A 24889-nucleotide genomic window follows, 5' to 3' on the forward strand; every position below is an offset into this window, starting at 1 on the left:
TACCAACACGTCGACATAAACTTGAATGATTCATTACATTACAATGATTACACATCCTTCTAACGAAGACTAGCCTTGTTCCTCAGTCGAACGTCCGCAACTCGATAGGTGCCCCCAATACAGCGGAGCGCGTTGGTTGCCCAGCGAAACGTATTGGATGGGACATCGTATCAAGCGACATATCATGATCATAGTAGGCTGACCGCACGGATATCATGAGCCTATTCACGAGGATTGGCGGGAGCGTGTTCCGGAATCCGGTAATAAGCTCATCCAGGGTGAGCTGCGTGGACAATGTATTACGCTAATACTGGATTGAGAGAAGGGTGATACTTACGTGATTTACAATCCATAGGCCTTGATCTATCATGTATACGCCGAAAACCCTGTCGAAGAGAAACTCCCATTGAGAGTCGAGCCCCGAGAGCGGTTGAATGTTCGTAGGTACGTACACGATAAAGTATAGTATTGATTCTGCTGTGAGCCTCATAAGGAGCCGGTTTGGGGTGGCCTCTCTGCGCTGGCTCCATAGCTTGTACAAAGCCAACGAAAGCAGAATGCTTTCTACGATGATGACCGATGTGTCGAAGAACATCCCCCAGTGTTCGTGAGGGAAGTCGCTGTTCGCACATATGAACACACCAGGTTCCGGATTGTTGGTGCTGCTCCCATCGTATCCCTCTGTAAGTGATATTAGCGTCGGGAGAGATGACAGCGCTATTATGAGACACTCGCTTCGTATTCGTCTAGTCACCACCACGATCCAAAATGCCATCTCTCCCGTCGTGAGAAGTCCGAATAGCGTAAGTACAAATTGGTTGTTCCCATACATGGCGAATATACGGAGGATCATAACCGCTGCCAAGAGGTTCACGGGTATACCAAGGTGTAAGGTTATCGGACACACCTTGCGTACTGATCGTGAGGAGCATCTGACCGATATCTTCTAAAAGATCGGATTTGAGACCTAATAAGTGCGGGGTATTGGGTGTCTTTCATAATAATCTAAGCGTGCACGAACATCTGGTAATCGTCAGTGTCGATTACGGCTCAACAATGATGGGTGTTAGCTCTCGCTACTCACAGCTGTAACGTATCATCAGCGTCGCGTCGTTTATTATCAAAAGCAACACCCGGCTTACTGTCAAGGAAGGATGGTCAAGGAGGTATACTGCATGGCCAACGTGAAGGATTTAGAAGATATGGTCCCAGCCAAGCGTTTCCTACGCACCGACAGTGATGGCACTGAGTATTCAACTTAGCGTTAGCTTCGCTGCCTGGGATGGAAGTTAAGCTTACGAAACGTAGAACAGGCTATAATAGCGGTTCTATCGATTACTCTTAGTAGGGTAACAGGTATAGGTTAGGAATGGCGGAGACCAACCCATAGAAATATATATTTGCCGAGAGACCATCGCTGGCGCTGCGACATTCACTGTAATCGAGAGAAGCAGGGGCAATGTTCCCGACATACCCAGAAAAGCCTGACCTAGACAAAATGCTTTGGAATTTAGCCTTTATTGACCAGTAAAGTTCCACAGACCTCGTTTTCGTATTGGAGGACTAGGGTACACGTGGCAGACTAGCAGTCAGCATGAGGGGAAAAACGGACACCATATCGCATGCTCTCACCGTATTCATACACCAGTAAGCTAAGGGCCGAGACTATTGTGCCACGTTTTCAGCACTCTACTGGAGATACTAGTACTCACGAATGAGGCGTCGTCCACTTACCACGAGAACAGCGCTCCCAAGACGCTTGTTGCAAAGCGGATACGTCCATATCTCATCGTCAGGAGACAACAGATACTGAAGCACAGACAGACACGGGTAGTTAGCCTTCTCGAGCTCTCTGCGCGCAGTAGGATGTGGTGGTTGTCAATGGGTGACACGGCGGTTTACAAGTTCCGTAAATAATGGCAGCTGTTATGATAGGGGAGTTTCAGCGTCCATCAACATCACAAACGCCGATGATAGTAGGCAGAGAATACCCGGTGAAAGTCCAGATTGACGCATTTGTCGGAGATTAGGATAAGATTCAAGCAGTTCAGTCAGGTCAACTTGGGGCGTAGAATTGAAGCTATTTTTACATGCAAATCTCGTGAAAGGATTATATGGACCAGTCTCCGCCGTCGGGAATGATGCGACTGGATACGGGCCGAGCCTTTCAGCTTCCCCATCGAACAGTATGGCAAGGCAATTGGAAGTGGCTACTGGTCAATAGAGGCAGCGATGTGGACGGATGAGTTCCTATTCGCTTAGGTGCCTCATCATGTTGTTCGCGAGCTATGCGGGGATTGGTCATGCTGAGACACCAGGGTGAATACTTAGGGAGGAACGATGTTGCCACATGGTGAACCGATGGGGGCGTACCTTCACGCAACCTGTCCAGGAATCATTTTCTCCTCTTCAACTCAAAGGCAGCTGACGATGGCCTTGCTCCACCGTGTTCATGGCGAAAATTCGAGATAGACAGGGTACACCTAGAAGACACATCGAAGTCGACATAATCGTGATCATAGTACGCGACTCGGACTGATATCATAAGCCGATTAGCCAAGATGACAGGAATGGCATTCCGATAACCGTTGACGAGTTCATCAAGCGTCATCTGCGCGTGCGATACTGTGAAGCTCCCACAGAGGGTGAAAAGGGAAAGGAGCACGAACCCGATTCATGAAGTTCAAGACCTGGTCTACAGCGTATATCGCACATACACTGTGGAGATCCTCTCCGTCAGCGACGCAGGAAATGACTGCAAACATATGGCTCACACAACGAAGTATAATATGGATTCCCGGGCAAGCATCATCATTAGCCTGTTCGGGTTCCCGCCCCGATGCTGCTGCCACGCCTTGTAGAGCGCGAGCACGACAAGCGTAATCTCGATAATCAGGATGGGGGTGTCGAAATACGCATACCAATGCTTGTGGGCGAAATCGCCGTCGGCGCAGAAGTAGAGCCCAGGCGATGGATTATTTGTACCGGCATTCCCATAACGAGCTGTCATGCCATCCTGGTGTTAGACGATAATCAGGCGAGGCACGTATGACCTCCTTCTCACCTACGTATCCACCCAGTGCCAGGAAGACAATCCAGAACGAAACCTCTCCGACGGTCATGATAACGAAAAGCGTCAGGATAGTCCGACTGTTCCCATACATCGCATGAACCCGCATCTGCATGACGACTGCAGTGAAGTAAGCCGGCAGCGCACCGCTGAGGCATTAGGGGACTGGCTAACATTGAGTACTAAGCACCAGGAGGGCTTGTCCCACATCATTCCACCCATTGAATCTGCGACCTGTGCCAAGGATCCTTTTCAGTCCAGTAATAATGGCAAGGAGGGACACGATTTACCCACAGCTGCGATTCATCGAGTCACAATTAAGGGTGAGATATCTTTGTAGGTATTAGCAGTCACGCACGTCTACGAAGCAAGCGGAATAGGTCAATAAATAGAACGATACATTACATGTGAAGAGGGGCGTTACCTCCATGGCAGGATGATTTATCAAAATATCTAACAATAGTGGCTGAGCGGACTCTGCCCGAGCGGAAGTCACGTGATCAATCCACGCACCTGAGGATTCGACTCTGCGACGTTGATTGATATAAATATTGCGACCCCCCAAGATAATGTATCATGCTGCTTACAGGACGTAGACCAAGCTGAAGTATCGATTCTTTGCGCGAGCAGAGTGAGTATTGACCCGAATCCCTCAGTCACTGGAGACACTCACCCAGAAGAAAATACATTTCCCGAAACACCACGGTTTTTTCTGCCGCCGAGGTTCAGTCGCAGGACCCAGGACAATAAAACCAAGTTTCTCCACCATACCCAAAAGAGTCGGACCTGCATGGAAACGCGTCAGATGTGGGACACGATCTTGAACAACACGACCTGAAATGGATGGAAGAAATCTACCTCTTGGTCGTATTGCAGGACTTCGATCACAGACACCCATTAAGTCCCTGTCTTGCAAGGACGGATGATGCAGGCTCACAGAATTCGTATACTATCAATGCCATCGAAGATACTGGCGGGCGTGAGCGAAGGTAAAATAAATATTGCATAGCGCGTACCGTGGCAGAAGCGTTCCCATGTAGCTTGGTGGAATGCAGAAATGTCAAGACTCATGACAAAGTGACAATGCACAGTATCGCCCAAGAGAGGGGGAGGTTGTCGACAGTAGTACCCTAGGACGGTGAGCTGAGCTCATCCGTGGATGCTCGATATATAACAGCATGCCAGGCGCCATGTGTTCTAAAGCTCTGCAGACCTCAGGAATCATGACAGCGCAACTCTGGGTTTATCGGTACAGCATGATAGAAGACCTGTACGGTGACAAAGGTAGCGGTTATCGATGGACCTACCAGCTCAAAGCAGTGGGGAAAACTGACGATAGGCGCTCAGGAAGCGCATGAGAGCATGCTCAGAACTCTAGCGGGGCTTGATGCAGAGCTTATGCGATCAGGACCGTTCAATCCACTTGAGCGCCCCCTTGCATGCTAAAGTGCTAGGAATGCACTTAAAATCAAAAGACGAAAGAGCCACTGCTTTTGTTTCCAGTTCAATCACAGCCCCTTGGCTATATTCGTAACGTAGGATCAGTTAAAATGGGATGGAACAATGCACAGCACGTACTAGTACATAGCTCTCGAAGGCTGTCCGGCAGGTGGAATCCCGCCTAGCCAGCGTCCCTAATTTAACACCACAGGGCCATATGACTTCGTATCGGTCATGATGACAGGGCCGCGATATATCATGCCTTGCTGGAAATCACGAGGGTTGTGGATGGGAGGTCGACGATCCTGCAGCTGGTTAGCCAGTAGCAGACGGATAGGCGGCATAGAGGAGGTTGACAGGAGTAGGGAAGAATGCGCGGAAGTGCCGAGCATGGAGTACTCAGTCATCAGTGATCATCGATCGTGGAGTGCAAGCAAGCGCTGTGGCCTGCCCATCGGGCGGAATAGCATACGTTCTTCACGTTGGCCCTCAGATAACAATGTCTATGGATTATATGCTAGATGCAAAGAACCAAGTCCGCGGAGGGACAGTCGCCACAGAGATGATCGGGTCGTACAAGGGATACGCGGCCCGGGTCATGCGTCCGTGTGAAGCATGACCCCAATGCTGGAGACAACCGATAGCAAGGGTTCAGAGAAACAGATGCGGGGTATGCTCAGCGTTCGCGGTGCAAGGATCATGCCGGCCACTGGCGTTCGGTACAACTTCCATTGCAGAAGGGTTGGTAATAAACCTTGTCGACCCAGCCAGTCGTTGCTTGTCAATGTCCAGAAATAGCTTCGGGCTCGGCGTAATGTGAGATAGATTGTATCAGAAGAAAGATTGGACAGCACATACTTGCAAGGGTTCAAACGTTCACGTCGTGACCCTCAATGCACGGGTGTACTCAGAGGGACTTCGTATGGATGGTCTGGAGATCCGAGACAGACGCTGCTATATTCCCGAGTCCAATGCTGGTTCTGATTAGTATTAGGGCCATTCTCTGCTTTGCCTGCACCGTACGGAAGGAATCGCAAATATTGAGAACCGTGTTTACCCCGTGAGCAACAGCTATGGTAAATAAGCCAATGGATAGATGAGGGTATCCACAGGGTGTAAAATACAAGGCTTTCTTGCTCCTGCGACTGTGGATAGCCCTGCCTCAAGTTGCTTTTGCGCGAGGAGATTGGCACGTTGCAATTGTGGCATTCACGTCGGCTACGGAATTTGCCGGTGATTGCCACAGGTGCTGCTGCTCGTTGCCGCGCTCTCGATAACCATGGTCGACATACAGGTGGATATCTCTGTTCAGTATTCCTGCTACTTTCGTTTCTGGATAAGCACTGGAGAATGGAACTCTAGCTCAAATTACTCAGCACGACAGGCCGCTCTCATGCATTAGCCTGCATTAGCCTGCATTGGACTGCATCTTCGCGACTCGGCGAGCCCTAAGATCTGTGCGTGACTGGCCCACGTTCCTTTGTCTTTCTGGGATAAATGACTTGCCGAGTGTTTAACTGAGACCTGCTTGTACCGCGAATGCGTTGAAGTCTGAGCTTTTACTTTGTTCCCTGGCCTGAACCGCTTCCATAGCACGCCGCCGTGGTAGGTGCACTGCTTGTGTGTGGTAGTGACTGGGAGCATTTGACTGCGCTGGGATGGGGCTCTGGTGCCTGGAATGCACAGCGGTAAGTGAGTGAGTAACAGATCTGTACCACTCACAATGAGTACCGTCGCGCTTCAGGATTTCGCCGTGTCGAGTCAGACCCGTCGTCTACGTACTCCGTCATCCTTATGCCCATCCTCTCGCTTTCAGGAGACTCCCGACTGTCGACGATGCGCGGCACTGACTCGCGTCAACGGTCAAAGACGTACCGTGCATGCCGTTCACCCCCGATAGGTCTACCTCTTGACATGCCTTGACTTGACGTCCCCCGCGATCTTATCCATCCTCTAGAATCGCAGACCCGCTGTCGATGTCTCTACGTATGCGCACTCCTTAACTCCTTTAGCACTCGAAGCGATCCCCCCACGCGGCCCTCACTCCTTTTGCAGTTCACGCCCCTCAAGTTTCATCTCTAGCTACCACGGACGCCTTTGTCTTGGTCGTCGTTCTCGTTCCGCGTTTGTTCTGGTGGATGAACTGGCGAATGCAGGCACAGGACTTCGTGTCGCCGAAAGGGTGTGGCGAACCGTGTCTGTTCTTTTCGTAAGGCTCATGCTCCGCCTGTAGTCTTAACTGACTTGGACCACACGGGGAATGAGAATCACCGCAAAGGACTGACAGGACGTTCGGGTTTCACAGAAGGCATAGCCCTCAGGATAATGTTTGATTCGTTTTACTTCAACTGGATCTTTGTGATCTCCGAATCTACCGAAAGATGGGGGACAGCCGGATAGCAATCGTTCCACACGCAATTATCGCTATTTACCGCTTCCTGCTCTTTGTGCGCTTAGTCGAAGATACAGGACGGTCTTAGACTGCGAGATCTTTCCGGTATGCCTCACACCATACGTCCATTCATTAATATTGCTGGTTCCAGCTCGGCGATGATCGTTGGCCTCCGGCTATGTCTGTTATCCTTACATCATGGGCTTCGGCTTCTGCCATTCTGGCAGACTTCCATGCATCCCCCACTGTATTCGAGACACTGAATGTTCAGTCCCTGCATGTGTCAAATTTACTCATAACATGTGGACAGCACCGAGCGCTGCAAGTGGACGCGAGGGTTCATATCCATGCTGTCAACCTTCGTATAATATGAGCCCGCCAAAAATACTGCGCGCGACATCGATGGGCCGGCTGTTGTATGCGCAGTATAAACTACCGTAGGTTGATGTATCTTTGCATCTATTGAGCCTTTGCCGAACTCGCTGGAACTGTCAGTGTCTGTCGCGCAGCCCAGCCACAAAGCGGGAAAGCAGAACAGCAAGCTGGACAACGAGGATTTATTATCGAAAGACGAGTTTAGTCTCTGGATGGCCCAGGAATTATCGGGATGGGACGGCGTCGACGAAGACGGGCCCAGCGACTTCGCGGCGGACAATACGCTTCAGTGGATCCTGAATCGCGCTAACCAAGGCAAGCTCGCGGCGGCTGATGCCTTATCAGACGAGAGCTCCTCGCCGTTCAGCGGACAGTATGGCGAAGAAGTTCATCAGTCGCTGAATGGTGCTCGAGAGGTCCCGTTCCCCACGAGTCTTCTCTCACCGCGCCCTATGCCAGCCAACTATAGCGCACGATCTTCGTCTACGATGGTCGCGACATATCCCAGTGGAGGTGTTCATCAGGATAAGGGGCGCACCGCAGAGGATTTCATAGGTTCCCTATTTTCGAGTCCGATTCCGATAGGAATCTATCTCACATCGCGTCTACAGGCCGTCAAGTTAGCGAAGGCCCTCGTTTGTCTCTGTCAAATGGAAGCGTAGCATACGACAGAAGTTCTCCTGCCGCAACGACATATACTACTCTTCCGCCACAAACCTTTCCTCACTCGATGCCGATCACAGTGTCAGCCGCAGATGCTGCAGCTGCCCAGCAAGGAGGCACTCAGGGCAGTAGCCAAGCCCCATTCCTTGCAAGAACGAAATATCACGGGGCGCCGATTTCTCACAACAATGGTCGAGGGCCCCGCGGTGGAGGTCGCGGTAGCGTTAACGGGCAAGCATTACGACCGTCAGCACCTTCCTCCGAGAACGGTTCGTCGCGGAGGTCGCCCAGCCGACACCCGGGGCACTCGCATTCGTTGTTCCAGAATCACGACGGCGACGCGCCTGCCCAAGTGCATGGCGGACATACCTCATATGGCTGGCGAGGTGCTGCATGGAATGCGGGGAGCCAGTATCGCCCGTCTGGCCTACGAGGGGCATTCGATACAAATGCCTGTGAATGTGGGGGCTCCGGCGGAAGAGGAGGGTCCTGGAGTGTCAGAGGAGGTACGGGTGGAGGAGGAGGCGGGCATGGAGGCGGAGGAGGAGGCGGGGGAGGCGGCGGCGGGGGAGGCGGCGGCTACGGTGGAGCAGGAGGTTATGGAGGCTACGGCGGGGCAAGTGCAGACACCACTCCCGGCGATGGAAATGATGGCGATGGTGACAGAGGAGGTGATACTGCTAGCCAAAGTGGTGAGCGTGGTGGACGTGGTGGAAGTAGGGGCAGGGGAGGCAATCGTGGTGCCGGCAGAGGCACCCGTGGAGGTAGAGCCGGTAGTTCACAGAGCGACCGTACCAGCAGGCGAGGGGACTGAATGAAAAAGGGCATGTGTTGAATGTATGATAGTTCAAGCGTAGTTGGTTTCGCGAATTGCTGATGTGAACGCCCCTTTGTCCCTGGACGTATATGTGGATGCCATTGGCCACGGAAATTGCCGGTGGTTACCATGTTCAGGGGCTGCAGCCTGCAGCCCTAAGCTTGTTAGGCTCCCAGAGACAGCGGACGATCGGCACGTACGGCCTTGCAATTGTGCGTTCTCGCCGCTGTACCCTTCAAGTATTGGGCACAAATTAGGGCTGGGGCGATAACCCCTGTATAAAGTCTGAAATCGACATCCAAGTTGCGAATTCGGCCAGCATTTGCACTATGGACTGGTTTCTCCTGAAACCTGGTGTCTCCGCTGGATACTGCTGCTGAAGCCAGGGTGAACGATGTTGGATGACAGACCGAAAAACCCTACTTCCAACATCTTTCTACTCCTACTGTTACCGGTATCTTTAGCGGCCAATCCATAGAGGTCAAATCCTTTGTGCATACGTCAACCACTTCATCTCTTACTGTCACTTCGACCAGCTCGCGTTCGTACCGCTCTGATCCGTATTTGAGGTACGGTCTTCCCTATGAAGAAGTCGCAAGGACGCTCGTGCAGCTGCACTCCGCGCACTCGCTCTTCTCTGCCGTCTCGCTTGATTTTGCGCTCATTCCGCTCCGCCGAGTTCGTGGACGCTTGCCGTTAGTAACGTTCTTGCATCTCTACACCTGTTGGTTTCTTCCAAAGCACTGACGCCCGGTACCCCTCGAACCATGTTCTTGTCTGCTACGACCTGCGAAGGCCTCGCTGTATTTTGTCCCTTCCAGGAGCTTCAGCGCTTCTTGTTTCCTTTTCGTGAAAACCTCTGATCTACATTCCTTGTATGAGCTGGCGATTGCTTCTGCGCCTTCAGATCCACGGTAGACGCAGGCGCTCAGGCTGAACACGTCGAAAGGAGCATGCCGCGCTTGCTCCTATTCCTGATGTTGATGCCCCCGGGTGCACTGTCTCCTGAAATTTGCCATCGCTTTAGGAGGTGCCCGATCATGCTGCACTTCTGGGAAGCCTGGCTGACCTCATCCCTTAGCGGAACTTGGATGATATGCCGTACGCGACAGAGACGATCAGGACCTGAATGGCTGGCGAAAGGTCATGTGCGGTCGAGACAGAGCATGAGATGGATGTGATCGCCCTCCTAGCTCGCCAGTGGCACTCACCGAAGACAGGCCCGAGTCTTCCCCTTCTCCGCTCGGCGATAGTACTAGTATCTTCCTGCCCCCGGATTTCTTCCGGCATCTGAGCGTGCATGGCCCACCTGAGGATTGCGTGGCTCCAATCAACCGACTGAGGCTGCGAATGTTATGGGAAATATGCGAAGTGAGTGATATGGGCGCTTACTGCTGCATTATTTCTTTATCGGTAGCATCACCCAGATGGACTCTTGACTCGTGCGAGATGTCTGGACCTTGCATAAAAACAGCACGGCATATTAAGCTTTGAGAGTCGATCTCATCTTATCGGGCGCCATTGTCTGATCTGTCGCTACATGTAGCCGTCCTCACCGGGGTTCAGCCTCGTGAGATACACGAGTTCGCGCACCTCACTAAAACGAACCGAAGGCACGGATACTGGGAGCTGTACCCCTCGACCATCGCCGGCTGCGTGTACGTCCGGGCCACGCATCGACTGTGTTTTCTAGCCGTGACAACTGAGCGTGCAGTCGATCCCCTATCTGACTTCTCTCGATCCGGACAACATATAGGACGGCAAAAGCACGATTGGTCTTCTCCGATCCAGCCGAGAACTTCTTCTGCTCCCACCTCGGTGAATCCGTCCCCCCCTTCGTCTCTCCACAATTGCTCATTCATCACCAGGAATGAACTCGGCGGCTTTCGACCAATCCCTTCCAACCCCGATCCATCCGCTGCAAGCACTAAGCGAGGCGACACCTGGGGATGCAGCATGCGACAATATATATTATTGTCGTACGCTCTCGAATATTATTTGGAGTTGTGTCGCAACCATCTTCGCCTGCACCTGGGTGGCCATCCATCCGAATATCCCGGCGCTTGACAAGCCATGGTATGAAAAGCTTGGTCGGCGCATAGCGACGACTGCCGTTGCCATTATCGCTCCTGAGCTTGTGGTTACATGGGCAGCTAAGCAGTGGCTTACGTCAAGGCGGTTAGCAAAACAATACCACGGTATGTGTATAGATCTCGCAGGTGGATTGTGTATATCTGATCACCATCCAGAAAGTCATGGATGGACTTGGACGCATGGATTCTTTTCTGTCATGGGTGGATTCATCCTGCACATTCCCAACGAAAGGAAAACTCCGGATCTTCGCATTTTGAATCCATATAATGACCTGGATAAATTGGGCAAAAAAATCCCGGAGCACGACTGCACCTGCGAATCGCAAGACTGCTACTACAGGAGATACCTATATAAGAGCGAATTAGCCTCTGAGAGCGAGTTAGCCTCTGGGAGCGAGTTAGCCTCTGGGAGCGAGTTAGCCTCCGAGAGCGAGTCAGTGAGCGAATTCCGAGCTCACACGTGTAGATCACCCGAACTTGGTGTTGCCGCTCTTCCCTTCCCAGACATAACTGAGAGAGAAATCCAGGACAAGAGCAAAGGTGATTGGATTTCGAAAGGGCTGGCTATCCTCCAAACGACGTGGTTCATTCTTCAATGTATCACACGAAAGGCCCAAGGACTACCAGTCACCCAACTCGAGCTAGCCACTTGCGCCTTTGCTGTCCTTAACGCGTTCACCTATGGGCTCTGGTGGAATAAGCCGCAGTCCGTGGATTGCCCGTATATAATTGGAAGGAGGCAGAGAATCATAGAAGACAAGGGACATCACAGTATTTGGAAGCCGCTGCTCTCCGGACTCCGTGTGCCTGGTTGCCCGAGAGGACGACAGTCAGTGGAGGCACAGGCGGAACTTGCGCTTTTGCAGCCATCAGGATCCACGGAGGGCGATACAATGTCTCCAGCGGATGCAGAGCGTACTCAGCATCATCGCACTTTGTCTATCTCCACGATTACAAGAGAAGTAGGCCAGCCGACGGACGTGCAGGTGCCATTAGGACATGTGTTGCTGTGGTCAACAATGCCTCCGGAAGATGGTGAACCATTCTCTGCACACAAAGGCCTGAGTGGGCACCATCATTCTTCATTCGCCTCAGGGTCAAACATGGGGAGTGTATCGAGTCAGTGCCTCGCAATGGACACACCGGCAACATTCCAATTGCCCAGTCCAACGGAAAGCGGTGTGTCATCACCTCCTCGAAGTTCATCCAAGCCAGACTTAGGGAAAGTGGATCACTGTTTGTTCGCTCTATACTCTCACATTGTTGCACTCAACGACTATGCTTGGTATTTCTGGGAGGATAACTTCGAGGACTATGAGGTCACGCAGAATATTTTATTTTTTACCCTTCTCCCCTTGAGTCCTTTCGTTGACATGATGATGGGTGGAGAGGTTGGCGTAGGCGAGAAAGAGGTCGGAGCATATTACTGTGGTGACCTGCAAGACGACGGTGACAAATTCATCCTTACCGCGGTCACGACCACCTGTGCAACAGTATTCGGGGCCATCCACTGCATTGCATGGGCTTATGCATTCCAGTCCAATGTGGAGCAAATTTTGTGGAGAGGTTGTTCACTGGCCATAACTTGCCTACCGGTGCCAGAGGGGGCACTACTACTTGCTGGGATGACAGATCATATCCCAGATTCCCTTAAGGGCTTTGCCACAGCACTCCTGGCACTGCTGATCCCCTTTTACATATTTGCTAGGATTACTCTGCTTGTCCTGGCTTTCCTCTCCCTCACGTCTCTCCCCGCTGGTGCATACCATACCGTCGCCTGGACGAACTTCATTCCCCATATATGATGAACACCGCCGGAGATCCTATTTCCTTTCCCTATCTTTCCATTTTCTCATGTTTCAGCTATTTCTTTTGGTAGTTCTTGTACTTGTATTCCATCGAGCCTTCTTTTTCGAGTCCCGTCCTGTAGGACATGTAGGTCTGTACGTCTCAAGTACGAATCCCATTCTGTGTAGTCTGTTCGCGGACATTTTCTTGGAAATTGGAATATAATGTCATACCTTTCTCCGCGATGGCCCTCTTGGATATGCGCAAGGACACTGACACGGTGACACCGGCGGTGAGTATGAGGACCGTGCTAACGCAGATGGCAGTCGGCGTACCTCGCAGCAGGATAATAGGAGCTTGTGGAGTCTCGCGTCAATACCGCTGACGAGGTATATTTGCCAATGTGCTCTCGGCAATACTTCTTCGGTCTACCACAAGAGTCTGCGTAGCAACGCACAGCTGACAACAGAGAGACAGGTACGGTACCTGTGTCTAATGTTACCGTCGTGCGCGCGGGATCCGGGGAGCTCTCTGCACGATCCATAGGCCAACTGCGACGTGTCTCGCACCTGAAGATCTGAGTCCCTTCGACGGAAACACCTCGCCTATACCCTTCCACGCCTACATTATGGTCAGTTTATGGACCGAAGCCTCGCCAGAATCCATAGGCCAGCTTTCGCTTGCGGCTCGAACACGTATTGCGCGGTGATTAATATTTCAACGGGCATTCGACAATGGCAGGAGGAGGGAGAAGAATCTTAGGGTGATGTAGACTGCATCAAGGCTGAAGTTTCAGGAATAAAACGGATAAGAGAGTGGTAAGAGCTCGCAGATATTTTAAGATGATGTCTCAATCCCAACGCGGCGAGCACGCCCAGGTGGAGAGGTCGCCAGTAGCAATATAAGGATCTACGCCGCAGCGATCTCAATCGAATCATGTGAGCATAGACTCGGACGTGAACGTGAATGTCTCGATAACTACAGGCACCTTAGGCTTGCTGGGGGGGGCGGCTCGTTGAATCTCTTAGACTAAACGAGACGCTCCTCCATCAAGCTTGGAACAATCAACGTACTATTCCCAACCGCCACTTGTATTGGCGGTTTGTATTACCTGGTTCACAAAATTTTCGGACAGGTTCTTGACGCGGCTTGGGTGAAATCCTGGCTGGACGCACTTTAAAATTAGCTGATGTTTCTTTGCTGAAGTGATAAATTGGGTGCTCAGAGCAGTCAACGGGTGACGAAGGAAGTACAGTGGTGCTTGAGCCTTGAGCGCAGGGCACATGCGAATCGGAGAATTGAACCTGAACGCGCCTCAACTTTCAGTGAAACTTTCAGAATCAGAGCGCGAGTAAAATTGGATCACGTGAGCTCGATACGGAAGCATCCGTCCACTTGCAGCCTCGATGCATAATGCTGCCATACTTGACGGTGTATTCCATGGGCCATGACCGCCGCGAGTCCTGACACCCGCGCCATACCCTCCTCATGGACGAACGCTGACGGCGGCAAGGAGGCGCTCGAGGCGCTCGAGACGTACAAGAAGAAGGATCCGAGCAAAGGTGCGTCTGCCCCGGCCTTCGGACGGTGAAGTCAGACTGACGATTGGTTATATGTTGGATTTGTTTACGGCTATGCCTTTGAACGGATTGTGCTGGGTATTGCGCTGAATTATTTCCTTGGGCTGAATGGATGAATAATAATGGTGACGGCGAGCAGTGGTAGTCCGCTTTCGCGCAATTGGCAACGCTCCGATTATGCGCCAGAATTTCTACAAGATAACGGCTTCGAACCGCTTCCAAGCCGTCATCCAGTTCTTGCGGAAAGAGCTGGGGTGGAAAGCCGGGGATCCTCTCGTGCGTGTTAGCTTATTTAATTGCTTGCCCCTCTACTCCAGTACATTAGCCCCCCGAACTCTTGTCCTTCTCTGTGTATCCTCTTTCCCCCGTTGTCATATATATTGACCGAGTTGGACGAACCACAGTATACGTACATCAACATGGCGTTCTCGCCAGCACCGGACGACACAGTGTCGAACCTCTTCAAGGTTTGCCTCGCCTCTTCCTAGTCCTCTTCCCCCCTTCCTCATCCGGATCGCAGTCCTTCCAGACAGACGGGCATCTAATAGTCAACTACAGGTATGCCCGGCCCTTCTTCCTTATCCTACATGCGCGCGGCTGATATGTTCCGTCTGCAGTACCACAGCTGCGTGGGGGTAACTATGGAGTCTCCGATCTCGCCTCGCTTCTTGTTCTGCAATCCCGTTCCGTATCTTAGTCTATATATTTGCTGTTTCCTGGGTCTTCGTCATCCGCACCTCGTCGCTCCCTGCTCCCTGCCTCGCGCTTCAGGCCTCCAGCAATGTCCAGGAACATGCGGACTTTGGCTGGTGACAAAGTGCCAACCCATATCAGATGCCCAGTGGGTTCTGGTAGTGGTCAGCGTAAAGGTAGTCTTAAAACATGGTCCACCGACGAATATTCGTGAACGATCATAGGGGTATTATGCAGGCTCTCCCTGTTCGACATGCACCCTCCGAGTTGATTGAGCTTCGAGACGGCCTGTTCCCGGTGAGATCAAGAAAAGTTCCTGCGAGTAACAGGCCCACTTGCACGCCGACAACGATAGGATACATCATCGAATTCTACAACACTGTTCATACACAAGGAAACGCTACAAAGAGCAAACAAGCAGACTACTCATACATCTGAACAGATACACAGATACATAGACATTTAGTCCGAGCCCAACGAACTCAGCTGCGCACCCCATCGTTTTACCCACACCCTCCTCCCGCCGTCTATAGTGCGATCCCCGCCGATCCCGGCATGTCACCCAGCGCTCCCATACCCCGCCCACTTCCCCTTCCTTGGGCTCGGCGCGAGCGGGATGCGCTCCTCCACCCCCATACCGCTATTCACCATGAAATCCTCCTCTCCCTCCCCTTCTCCCTCGCCCTCGAGCCCCTCGTACTCGGCCCAGCGCAGAAGCCGCGACTCCTTCGTGCGGAACCGCGCCGGTCGGAGGCGGAGGACGAGTCGCCGGAGCGCGGGCGGCGGGGAGTAGAAGAGGTACGTTAGGAGGACGATCGGGGAACTACAAGGACCATGGTCAGTGGAGGGAGGGAGGCAGGGAGAGAGGGGGGGGAGAGAGAAGGGACGCACAGAACAGCGAAGAATATAACCGTCGCACTCCTTTTCCTTCCATCATCCGCGGGGGGGATGAAGTTCCGCTCCTCGCCCTCCGGCGGCGGCGGCGGCTCCTCCGGGTCCTCTTCCTGCTCGGGCGGCGTTTCAGGCTCGGGCTCGGGTTGGGGGGTCTGCGTGGGCGGGACGGGTGTGGCCTGCATGGTGCTGGTGTGCGGGGTGAGTGACTGACCGCACGCGTGCTTCGTCGACCAGGTGAAGCCATGCGTGCCGCCCCAGCGCCAGGCGAATTCGGGGGAGGTTGGCTAGTGAGGGGAGTTAGTATGGGTTAAGACGAGGACACATGGCGGGAGGAGTGTGACGGTCGGTGCGGGAGGGGAGGAAATTGGCGAGGAGATTGGCGCGAGAGATACCGGGTGATGATACAACGATGGGAAGGAGAGAATGGAAGGAAAGGCAAGGGGAGGCTTACCTCTTCCGCCGTATGGTTGCACGTAAAATAAAATACTGCGTTCTGTGCATCGCGGACGTACCGACCGCCACCTAAGCGCAGCTTCACTGCCGCTACACACAGCACACAATTCATTTTAGATTCAAAATTTCGCAGACGGTGCGAGGAGAGACGTACGATGCCGGCTCTTGACGGTCTCCCCGAGGGACACGCTCGCGTTCATGTGCGTGCTATAGGAGTGCTTCTTCCCGTCGGACTCCCACTCGAAATTCAGGTTACCGGCGACGGGCACGACGGAGGTGATCCGCGGAGCTTCGTCGTCGTGCTTCGGCCGGCGGTTGGTCACTGCCAGTATAGTCAGGTCTCCGTCTGCAGCAGAACATGAAGCCTCTATGATGCTTACCAGTCAAGCATATCTGCGACCCCTCATAACACTACCAAAAACAACGCACATCAGCCTCCCGCCCCCCTCATAATATATCACCCAGCAAACAGATACACACCTGCTCGTACGTTTCGCGGCTCTCGTTCCTCTTCAGCGCACCCCCAAACGATATCCGATACTCCGTCCGAGTCACCGTCGGCGGCGTCCACTTCTCGAACGCGATCACCCGCTCCTCGCTCTTGTCCGCGCGCAGAACAGGGCACAGGTCGAAGCGGCTGCCGTTCAGCGTGAACTCGCAGTTGTCTGCGAGTGAATGGAGGTGCTGCGTGAGCTCGGCGTTGGCGACGGCGAGGACGACGGCGAGGAGGGTGAGGAGGAGGACGGCCATGATGGAGGCCTGAGCTGAGCGCTGCTCATGGAGTGCCGTGAGCCGTGAGCCGTACTGCTCTGATTAGTACGATGGCGCCCCACGATGGTGATATACTTGCTAGCTTTGATGCTGATAAGGAGCAGTCTCATCAGGGACTATGGAGACTCACAATGGTCCAGACGACGGTGCCAGAGAGACCTCAGGACATCCTTGGGTCTTCCGGAGGACTTCCAGCGGGGCAATGGCGTGGTCGGCCCGTGCTATCTAAACCTTCATTCCGTCTGCAGCCCGCGTTCCCATCTCACTTTGTGCTTGGTCTGCGGGCACACAAGAGGCATTTACATACCTATCTGATGATCCGGACTCTGTCGACAGAACGGTAGGAGTTGCTGTTATACATCCAAGTGTAATACAACAATTATTCCAGAGTACGATCCCTGATCCATCCTACAGTCTACCCAAGAGTTACGTACACAGGGAAATGCCCTATGCTGTTTGTTACCTCCGTTCTCCTGGTCTTCACCAAATGAGTAATGCACCCGGAGTCCTCGCCGCATGCCACGGAAGGCATCGGCTGGAATTCGGGAGGCCCAGCTTAACCTAGAACTCATGCGATGGGTAAGATTTCAGATCGTGGCAGTTCCTCATCTACAACCGTCAAGAGTCCCGATAAGCGACGAACTGCAGACGTTAGTCTTCACGTACTTTCCGAAGTACGCACGCTCCTTGCCATCGCTCCGGTCCACGATAGTCTCCACCGTAATATTCACTTCATCCAAGCGCCGCTGGCTCGCGCTGCGCTTGGCCTCAACGAGCGTCGTGGGCGACGAGGACGCGCCCGTCTCAATGTCCGCCGTGCGCAGGCTGTTGGTCAGGCGGGAGAGTTGGATCGAAACGATGTTGCCCGAGCTTTTCTCGCGGATGATGTCTCGAGCGTTGAGGCTATATGGAACCCATTAGAGGCGGTTCAGGCGCTTGAGCGAGTACGTACGATGCAAGGTACGAGTTGACGTAGACTATTGATTTCGCAAGCAGGTAAGTAGATAGAGGAAGTGAAATGGAAAGAAACTGACATTTGCTCAGATTGAGGTAAAACGCGATGAAGATGAAGTTGTCCGGCATCACGATATACTAGCCGGGTATCGTTATACGCCGCGCGCACCAAGGGCGCTAGGAAGGACGCACCGTGATCATCCCAGCCGCAGCGTCCAACCTATTAGTTCCCAATGAGCAAACCACATACCGAGCAGTCTGTACTCGTGGTAAACATACGCTGTGATCAGCCCTGTATTCACGGTGTATATGATCAAGATGTTGATGAGCGAGTCCGTCCTAAGCATTGGGTGAGCAACCGAGTCGCGGGGCGTCAATTGATATGCTGACCGCTGGAAACCCGTCCTCGAGGAGTGCAAAAAGTAACAGAGTACGAGCGCTACGTACAGATCTCCCAGAGTTCCCGCGGCGAAGTTGATGTAGAACAAGTGCTAGGAAACGGTAAGTCATGCCCCATGATCTAGCGTCCTACCAACCGAGATTGAGTCCAATCCTTCATAGGTATGAATCCCAAATCTGATATCGAGGTCACGATCACTGCCAAAGCAGGCCGCGGGGGAGGAGAAACGCACGCTTTCCCGGTGATTACTTTGAATAAAAATATTGAGCATCATGATACAGTAGGATAGTCGTGACCTACTCAATCCGCATACTATTTCGGGAAAATTATTCAGACATCTCCATCAATAGGGAGACCTCACTTACTCAGGTCAACGAAGGATATCGCCACCTGGTGAGAACGTCACTCCTCTTCAAATCTGGGGTCGAAGTACGCGTTGCTTACCACGGCACCCGTAAGAACAAAGCTGCCGCTCACTGCACACGGGTTCAGTATATATATAGACTCAATAAGACGAGCAGCGAATTCTACGCACGCTTCAGGATTCGCCGCGAGAACATTCTGAGACGTGTCCGTGTGAAGAGTACAAAAAAGGGTGGACGCAGAGCACTCACATTCGGACGATGAAGTCAGAGACGGACTTCGGAATTCAAAGAGTCTAGGTCAGGGCTCGAGGAGGAAAAGCCTAAATCTTATACGCACAGTAACAAGCACATGGATCTGCCAGGGACGCGTTAAATATATCCATTTGGTTGCCTCCTACATGTACCGCTAAACTCACCAGCAAACTCCTGTAATGCGTGAAGAGGTCAGCGAGGGGTGGTGTGTGCAAGGGGCGGACCGTACCAAACTGGGGATTGCATCCCGAGAGGATTGGCGAAATTGGTGACCATGTAGTGATAGAGGATATGGCCGATGAGCGCTGTGTCGAACGTGTCTAGAAGCCTAATCCGCAGGTTAAGTACGAGGAGGGAGGCGAGGACGATGATACAGACCATAAGGCAAGCACCTGCCAGGAGGAAAGCGCAAGTTAGTGAGTGTTTGGTCGAGCACTGTCAGATCAGTGATACGCGTACCAGGAGCTTGATGAACGGTCGATCATTATGCCGGCGCTCGTAGTATATGTAGGTCTGGGTGAAGGTGATACCGTACAAACTGACAACCCATGAGGTTTGCTGGTGGATAAGCAACTGCAGGGACTCACGCAAAAGATACCAGACCACCGACGAGCATCGCGCCGAGCGAGTTGTCAAAATGAAGCACGGGCATTGGCACGAGAGGCCCTCCCGGCGTGCTGGGTACCGTCGTGTTAGCTTGAGACATGGCGAGCTAACTAGGGGACGAAAGGAGTGTGGGGGAGCCAACAGGACGACCGGGAAAAAGAGTAGGGTCGCTTTCCCCGGCGACGTCTTATGCGACACCCTTATTTTCTTCATTACGCCCGATCTATAGCAGATCCTCACGCCAGCATACAGTACGGTGATGGCCTTGACCGGCAGGCAACCGGTGTAATTCCACGGACCCTCGTAAGGAGCAATTTCTCGGGCTTTGTCAGGTCGAGGGCAGAAATGGATTGCCTCCGGTGCCACGCGGAATGACCATAGTTCATGTTCACACCTGAGAACACCGGCGTTATCGCGCTACGTATGAGGAACATCGAGTGCATGCTTAGTCTCGGGGATGATGACAGTGCCTATCGGGTCTTTTGCAGAGACAGAGACGCTTGGTTCACCCCACTTGAAGCATACGGATTGCGAGGCTAGGAGACAAGGGCTGCATTTTGAAGCCGGATACTGTGCATACTGTCCGAAGAGTTACGTACCTTGATCCTATCGGAGACGCACGCCATAATTAAGAAGTCGAAGGTCAGAACTCCGCAGCCTTCCTGAACCCGGAGAAAGCCGTGTCAAAAATGAAGCACCTCCACGAAGAGGGCGACTCCGGTGCTTTCTTTGGGAATAAAGGCACTTAGTGAACTATAAGTTTGGGCGATCGAACGCAGAGCTCAAATGCAATATTTGTCTAGGGAAGGTACAGGGCGTTAGGCTAGGAGCTGAACAGCCGTGCCGGTTCCGTCGATGGGATTAATAGTCAGCCAATGGAGAGGATGTAGCATCTGAATGATTACGCTCACCATAGCCGAAAGGATGTTATGGAGACTGAGTTAACTACTAGCCCCCGCCAGTTAGCGGCGAACCTTCGACGACAAGAGCTGGGACATACTGGAATCTAAAAAACACCGTTTTCTATGTCCTCAATAGAAGAGAGCTTGAGTGACGCAATGGAATTGAGCGTCACAGACCTTAAATCAGCAGCGCACCAGTGTGTGCAAGTCTGCGATTCGCATATGCCTTGCCCTTGTTGTCTGCTTCTCTAAATTATCTCCACCCAGCTGTCGCAATTATAGTTGCTCGCGGATTTGGGTGCCGAAAAGTAACGATGCTACACTGGATGATTGGACCATTCGGTGGTCCAGCCAGTGGTCGATTGGATCGAAGTGAAATGAGCACCGGCAACTCCCGCAGCCAATGGGCTGCCGCTAATGGCGAGCCTCGACCGAGCCTCCGACTCTCAAGAGACCCGTCTACTGTCAGGCTCGTCAGGCTTTATAACCTTTGGACTATGGCTCAGCTACATGTCCATTTTCCTGAGCCTCTAAAATCTCCTCCATGTCTTCTTGGAACTCACTCTTCAAGACGGGAATCCTGCAGCAGGAGGCCTCAGAGTCATGCATATAGATCGCAGCAGTACCGAACGATATTTCTCGAATATATACGTCGGCACCATTTGGGGCGAAGAGGGCGAGTTTGTCCTTAAACTTGCTCATGACGGCAGATCCCTTAGGGGTCTCCGAAAGGAGAGGAACGTGTATACACGCTCTCTCAAGCTGCTACAGGGCACAGTTGCTCCGAAGTACTGTGGCCGTTACGAAGCAACACGGAGCTCATGTAACCGCGGAACTCCTGTCTTGGGTTGTCTATTGTTCGAGTTTTGCAGAGAGTCGCTGAAGGTCCTCTTCACAAGCCTAGACGTCCCCTCAAGGTCAGTCTTGAAGTCTAACGCCTGGATCAGCCTAACTGAAATATCGCAGGTTCGAATAGCTGAGAAGCCGCGGCAGATCCACCACTGCGCAATATCACACAATCCTCTCAGAGACCGCCATGTCACCTTGCGCAATGGCGACTTTCGCATCCTGGACTTCAGGCGTTCCTCTCGGCACAAGTGCCCCTGCGATAGCGTAATTACCTCTGGACACCAGTTGCCTGATGTTAGCACCTTCGGCTGCTGGAATTTATGGGCCGTTTGCCATGATATGCATATCCGGAGTTGTACGTTCTCACCTCTCCGTCTTGCCCCGTAGCCAAGATATCATTATAGGGAGCGTTAGGATCGGAACACGTACATATTTCTGGCGTGTTCATCCTCCTCAACACATTATTGACGAGCACATGCCTCGGGGCGTCCGCCGATACGACCGAGAGGCCATCAGTATTCTGGGGAGGTTTCTCCGCAAGCTCAAGGCGTTGCTGGCGGAGGAAATGAAGCCAGGGCTGGATTGTGTCGCAGGATTGCTACGGCTGGCCGACGACTATCCACCCCAAGAATTCATGGACTGTATTACTGAAGGGGAAGAAATCAACTGCGGCTGTGTCAGACAGCAAGCGGTCCTATTCTTTCAGAAGATCAAGAGCGGTTTGGACAACAAGGAGTTCACGCATGGGGATCTGAATGGCCTGATGGATGAAAAGAGGTCCCTCAGCGCTGCCGGTAAGAAGGTTGGCCCTACATGCGTCCATATTAGCCCCCTATTCCAGTCTCCTTTCTGTATATTGGTGCTATCCTACGGCTTTTGGCGCGATTCAAGGGTCAGTTGGGCTGGGTGTGATGCAGGCATCCCGGTGCCACCGGCGGATGTTTTCAGGGTCCCGCCTTGCTGCTCCCGAACGCCATCACACCCGACGCACTGACCACTGGCCGTTCGCGAGGGGCCGCATAGACGGCACGGGACCGCAATCCCAGAACACGTGCCGGATCCCGACCGGTCCGTCAGTCTCCGTCAGTACGCAGGAGTTCTCATCCAAAATATAACGGAGGTCAGCAGAGGTCACATTCGATATGCACAAATACCCCGCGATGTTCCTGCCGGTGCAGAGGATCGCCCTTCATGGCTGTAGCCATCTGGTTCGGAACTATCATTCTGGCTCTTGCTAGCCTCTGCGCTGCTGGAATCGACCGTCAGGCAGTAGTCTCACGCTACAACCCCGTTCGAAATGCATCTAGCCAATCGACCCCTATGCAAGTCGGCAACGGCTACTTCGCCTTTGGCGCAGACGTGACTGGACTACAGACATTTCTGCCCTACGCGATCATGTCCTCATGGGGATGGAAGAACGACTCACTGCCGGCGAATAGAACTATGGGAGACATCCTTGACTATCACGGCGTTAGCTGGTGGAACCATGATAGGCTAGTCACATACATGTTCGACGGCGATCCGGAGGTTCAGCAGTGGCTCATCGCGAACCCCAACCGAGTTAATCTTGGCAGAACGGGGTTGGTGTTCTTCTCAGAAGATGGCCAAGCGCAGAACGTCATGGAGAGCGACCTGAGTCACGTCCGACAAGAGCTTGACTTATGGACTGGGAAGATGACCAGTCAGTTCGTCTGGGACGGGAATGAGGTGACGGTCCAGACGTACTCGCATCAGTCCATCGGCGCAGTGGGTATGGAAGTCAAGTCGGCGCTCTTGCAAGAGGAAAGGCTGGGACTCTTCCTTGACTTCCCTTGGAATGACGGGAGCGCAAAATTCGAAGCACCTTTCGTGGGGCAGTTCAACCTTACCTCCAATCATACCACTACTCTGCAGACTGGCGAGGGGCTCGGGGATGGAGTGACTGCAGAAATCGCCCATACGATGGTAAACTCGACGTTCATAACATCAGTCGGCGGTGACCAGTTTACCATATCCCGTGATTCGCCCGCTACGCACCGGTACACCGTCCGACCGTCTAGTCCAGATCTTGACTTCCGCATCACCGTAACATACGCGCCTGACAGGCCGACATCTATCCCTTCAGTTACTGATATCGTGTCGTCTTCTGTTCGATCATGGGAAGAATATTGGGCATCTGGAGGATTTGTGGACGTCGTGACAGGATCCTCTGATCCCCGAGCTGATGAACTCCAGCGAAGAATAATCTTGTCGAGGTACCTGATGCGAGTCAACGAAGCTGGTGACACGCCGCCGCAGGAGGTATGTTCCGGCGCGTCTCCCATCGTTTCCACCGCTAACGGCTGACTACAGTCTGGGCTCGTGAACAACGGCTGGGTAAGTTACCTTAGAATATGGGGCGGACGCCTAATCATCAACTCTGATTAGTATGGCAAATTCCACATGGAGATGTTTTTCTGGCACAGCGCCCACTGGGCATTATGGAATAACTGGGATCTGCTAGACCGATCCAGCAACGTCTACTCCCGATTCCTTGCCACCTCCCTTCAGCGCGCGCAGGTCCAGGAACACTGGGATACGGGCGCGCGATGGTCGAAAATGACCGACCCCTCGGGACGCTCCGCACCCGGCGAGATCAACGAGCTGCTGATCTGGCAGCAGCCACACCCGCTCGTATTCGCGCAGTACGAGTACCGAGCGTTCCCATCCCGCGAGACGCTGGAGAAGTGGCGGGACGTGGTGAAGGCGACCGCGGATTGGATGGCGGACTTCGCGTGGTACAACGAGAGCACGGGGGTGTACGACTTGGGCCCCCCGATGTATGTCGTGAGCGAGGATACGAGTCCGAACGTGACGACCAATCCTGCGTTCGAGTTGTCGTACTGGAAGCTAGGACTCGGGCTCGCGGAAGACTGGATGAAGAGCCTTGGCGAGGAGGTCCCAGCGAACTGGACGAGGGTCAAGGAGACTCTGGCGCCGCTGCCCATTGAGAACGGTACGTATGCTGTATACGAAGGAATCCCGAGCGACTTCTGGTATACGCCAACGTACACCAACGACCATCCGGCGTTGACGGGCCTGTACGGGTGGCTGCCGGAAACGCCTGGGTTGAACGTCACCATGGCCAAACTGACAGCGGAGAAGGCGTGGACGTACTGGAATATCAGCAATTGTTGGGGGTGCGTTCCGTTCTTCTCGCCTCTCCGCGCAACGTCTGATTCTCGATATAGATGGGATTTCCCGATGCTCGCCATGTCCGCGGCCAGGAATGGCGAGACCGCGCAAGCGATAGAGTGGCTCTTGCATCCACTCTTCCAATTCGACGACGTGGGCATGCCGATAGGCGGCGCGCGCGTGCCCACGCCGTATTTTCCGGGAAGTGGAGGTCTTTTGTACGCGGTGGCTATGATGGCCGCTGGCTGGGATGGAGCTGATGGGAGCGCGCCCGGATTCCCTGCGGATGGATGGAACGTAACGGTTGAAGGTGTGAGCAAAGCACTCTAAGACGAAGACAGGTTAATACGCACGGCCTCGTGCTCTCCGAATCCTCTGT

At 53.1% G+C, this 24889-nt stretch overlaps 8 protein-coding genes across 8 annotated transcripts; 5 read left to right on the top strand and 3 right to left on the bottom strand.

Annotated features, from left to right (window-relative positions):
* Nucleotides 1–2395: 2395 nt before the first annotated feature.
* GLOTRDRAFT_133227 (uncharacterized protein) lies at nucleotides 2396–3185 on the bottom strand (the record flags this gene model as incomplete). The annotated part of the gene is made up of 4 exons (XM_007872133.1): nucleotides 2396–2611; nucleotides 2670–2718; nucleotides 2775–3016; nucleotides 3069–3185. The coding sequence occupies 4 exons, from the start codon at nucleotides 3183–3185 to the stop codon at nucleotides 2396–2398; spliced, it is 624 nt and encodes a 207-aa protein (XP_007870324.1).
* Nucleotides 3186–7489: 4304 nt separating this feature from the next.
* On the top strand, nucleotides 7490–8758 carry GLOTRDRAFT_96510 (uncharacterized protein; the record flags this gene model as incomplete). The annotated part of the gene is made up of 2 exons (XM_007872134.1): nucleotides 7490–7912; nucleotides 8021–8758. The coding sequence occupies 2 exons, from the start codon at nucleotides 7490–7492 to the stop codon at nucleotides 8756–8758; spliced, it is 1161 nt and encodes a 386-aa protein (XP_007870325.1).
* A 1869-nt stretch (nucleotides 8759–10627) lies between these two features.
* GLOTRDRAFT_49218 (uncharacterized protein) lies at nucleotides 10628–12655 on the top strand (the record flags this gene model as incomplete). The annotated part of the gene is made up of 4 exons (XM_007871991.1): nucleotides 10628–10955; nucleotides 11007–11051; nucleotides 11253–11571; nucleotides 11962–12655. 4 exons carry the CDS (start codon nucleotides 10628–10630, stop codon nucleotides 12653–12655), a joined length of 1386 nt encoding a protein of 461 aa, XP_007870182.1.
* Nucleotides 12656–14063: 1408 nt separating this feature from the next.
* Nucleotides 14064–14974, top strand: GLOTRDRAFT_81470 (APG12-domain-containing protein). The gene is made up of 5 exons (XM_007872135.1): nucleotides 14064–14200; nucleotides 14358–14494; nucleotides 14623–14685; nucleotides 14739–14776; nucleotides 14836–14974. The coding sequence occupies exons 1-5, from the start codon at nucleotides 14086–14088 to the stop codon at nucleotides 14855–14857; spliced, it is 375 nt and encodes a 124-aa protein (XP_007870326.1). The 5' UTR covers nucleotides 14064–14085; the 3' UTR covers nucleotides 14858–14974.
* A 495-nt stretch (nucleotides 14975–15469) lies between these two features.
* GLOTRDRAFT_96512 (uncharacterized protein) lies at nucleotides 15470–17008 on the bottom strand (the record flags this gene model as incomplete). Its single annotated transcript, XM_007872136.1, has 6 exons — nucleotides 15470–15734; nucleotides 15803–16089; nucleotides 16257–16348; nucleotides 16413–16604; nucleotides 16639–16669; nucleotides 16739–17008. The coding sequence occupies 6 exons, from the start codon at nucleotides 17006–17008 to the stop codon at nucleotides 15470–15472; spliced, it is 1137 nt and encodes a 378-aa protein (XP_007870327.1).
* A 626-nt stretch (nucleotides 17009–17634) lies between these two features.
* On the bottom strand, nucleotides 17635–19735 carry GLOTRDRAFT_81473 (uncharacterized protein; the record flags this gene model as incomplete). The annotated part of the gene is made up of 19 exons (XM_007872137.1): nucleotides 19588–19735; nucleotides 19460–19538; nucleotides 19379–19392; nucleotides 19230–19328; nucleotides 19165–19174; nucleotides 19086–19103; nucleotides 18998–19023; nucleotides 18919–18944; nucleotides 18828–18859; nucleotides 18749–18773; nucleotides 18684–18695; nucleotides 18616–18631; nucleotides 18520–18559; nucleotides 18374–18474; nucleotides 18263–18322; nucleotides 18176–18203; nucleotides 18064–18121; nucleotides 17982–18006; nucleotides 17635–17932 (listed from the first exon to the last, which is right to left on the bottom strand). The coding sequence occupies exons 1-19, from the start codon at nucleotides 19704–19706 to the stop codon at nucleotides 17635–17637; spliced, it is 1086 nt and encodes a 361-aa protein (XP_007870328.1). The 5' UTR covers nucleotides 19707–19735.
* A 1739-nt stretch (nucleotides 19736–21474) lies between these two features.
* Nucleotides 21475–21690, top strand: GLOTRDRAFT_17874 (uncharacterized protein; the record flags this gene model as incomplete). Its single annotated transcript, XM_007871949.1, has 1 exon — nucleotides 21475–21690. A coding segment is annotated over one exon (216 nt), but the record flags the coding sequence as incomplete, so codon positions are not given.
* Nucleotides 21691–22548: 858 nt separating this feature from the next.
* On the top strand, nucleotides 22549–24840 carry GLOTRDRAFT_123256 (uncharacterized protein; the record flags this gene model as incomplete). The annotated part of the gene is made up of 5 exons (XM_007872138.1): nucleotides 22549–23637; nucleotides 23689–23712; nucleotides 23764–24331; nucleotides 24353–24515; nucleotides 24567–24840. The coding sequence occupies 5 exons, from the start codon at nucleotides 22549–22551 to the stop codon at nucleotides 24838–24840; spliced, it is 2118 nt and encodes a 705-aa protein (XP_007870329.1).
* Between the last annotated feature and the right edge of the window lie 49 nt (nucleotides 24841–24889).

This window comes from Gloeophyllum trabeum (genome assembly GCF_000344685.1).
Source record: "Gloeophyllum trabeum ATCC 11539 unplaced genomic scaffold GLOTRscaffold_00016, whole genome shotgun sequence".
Lineage (NCBI taxonomy): Eukaryota > Fungi > Basidiomycota > Agaricomycetes > Gloeophyllales > Gloeophyllaceae > Gloeophyllum > Gloeophyllum trabeum.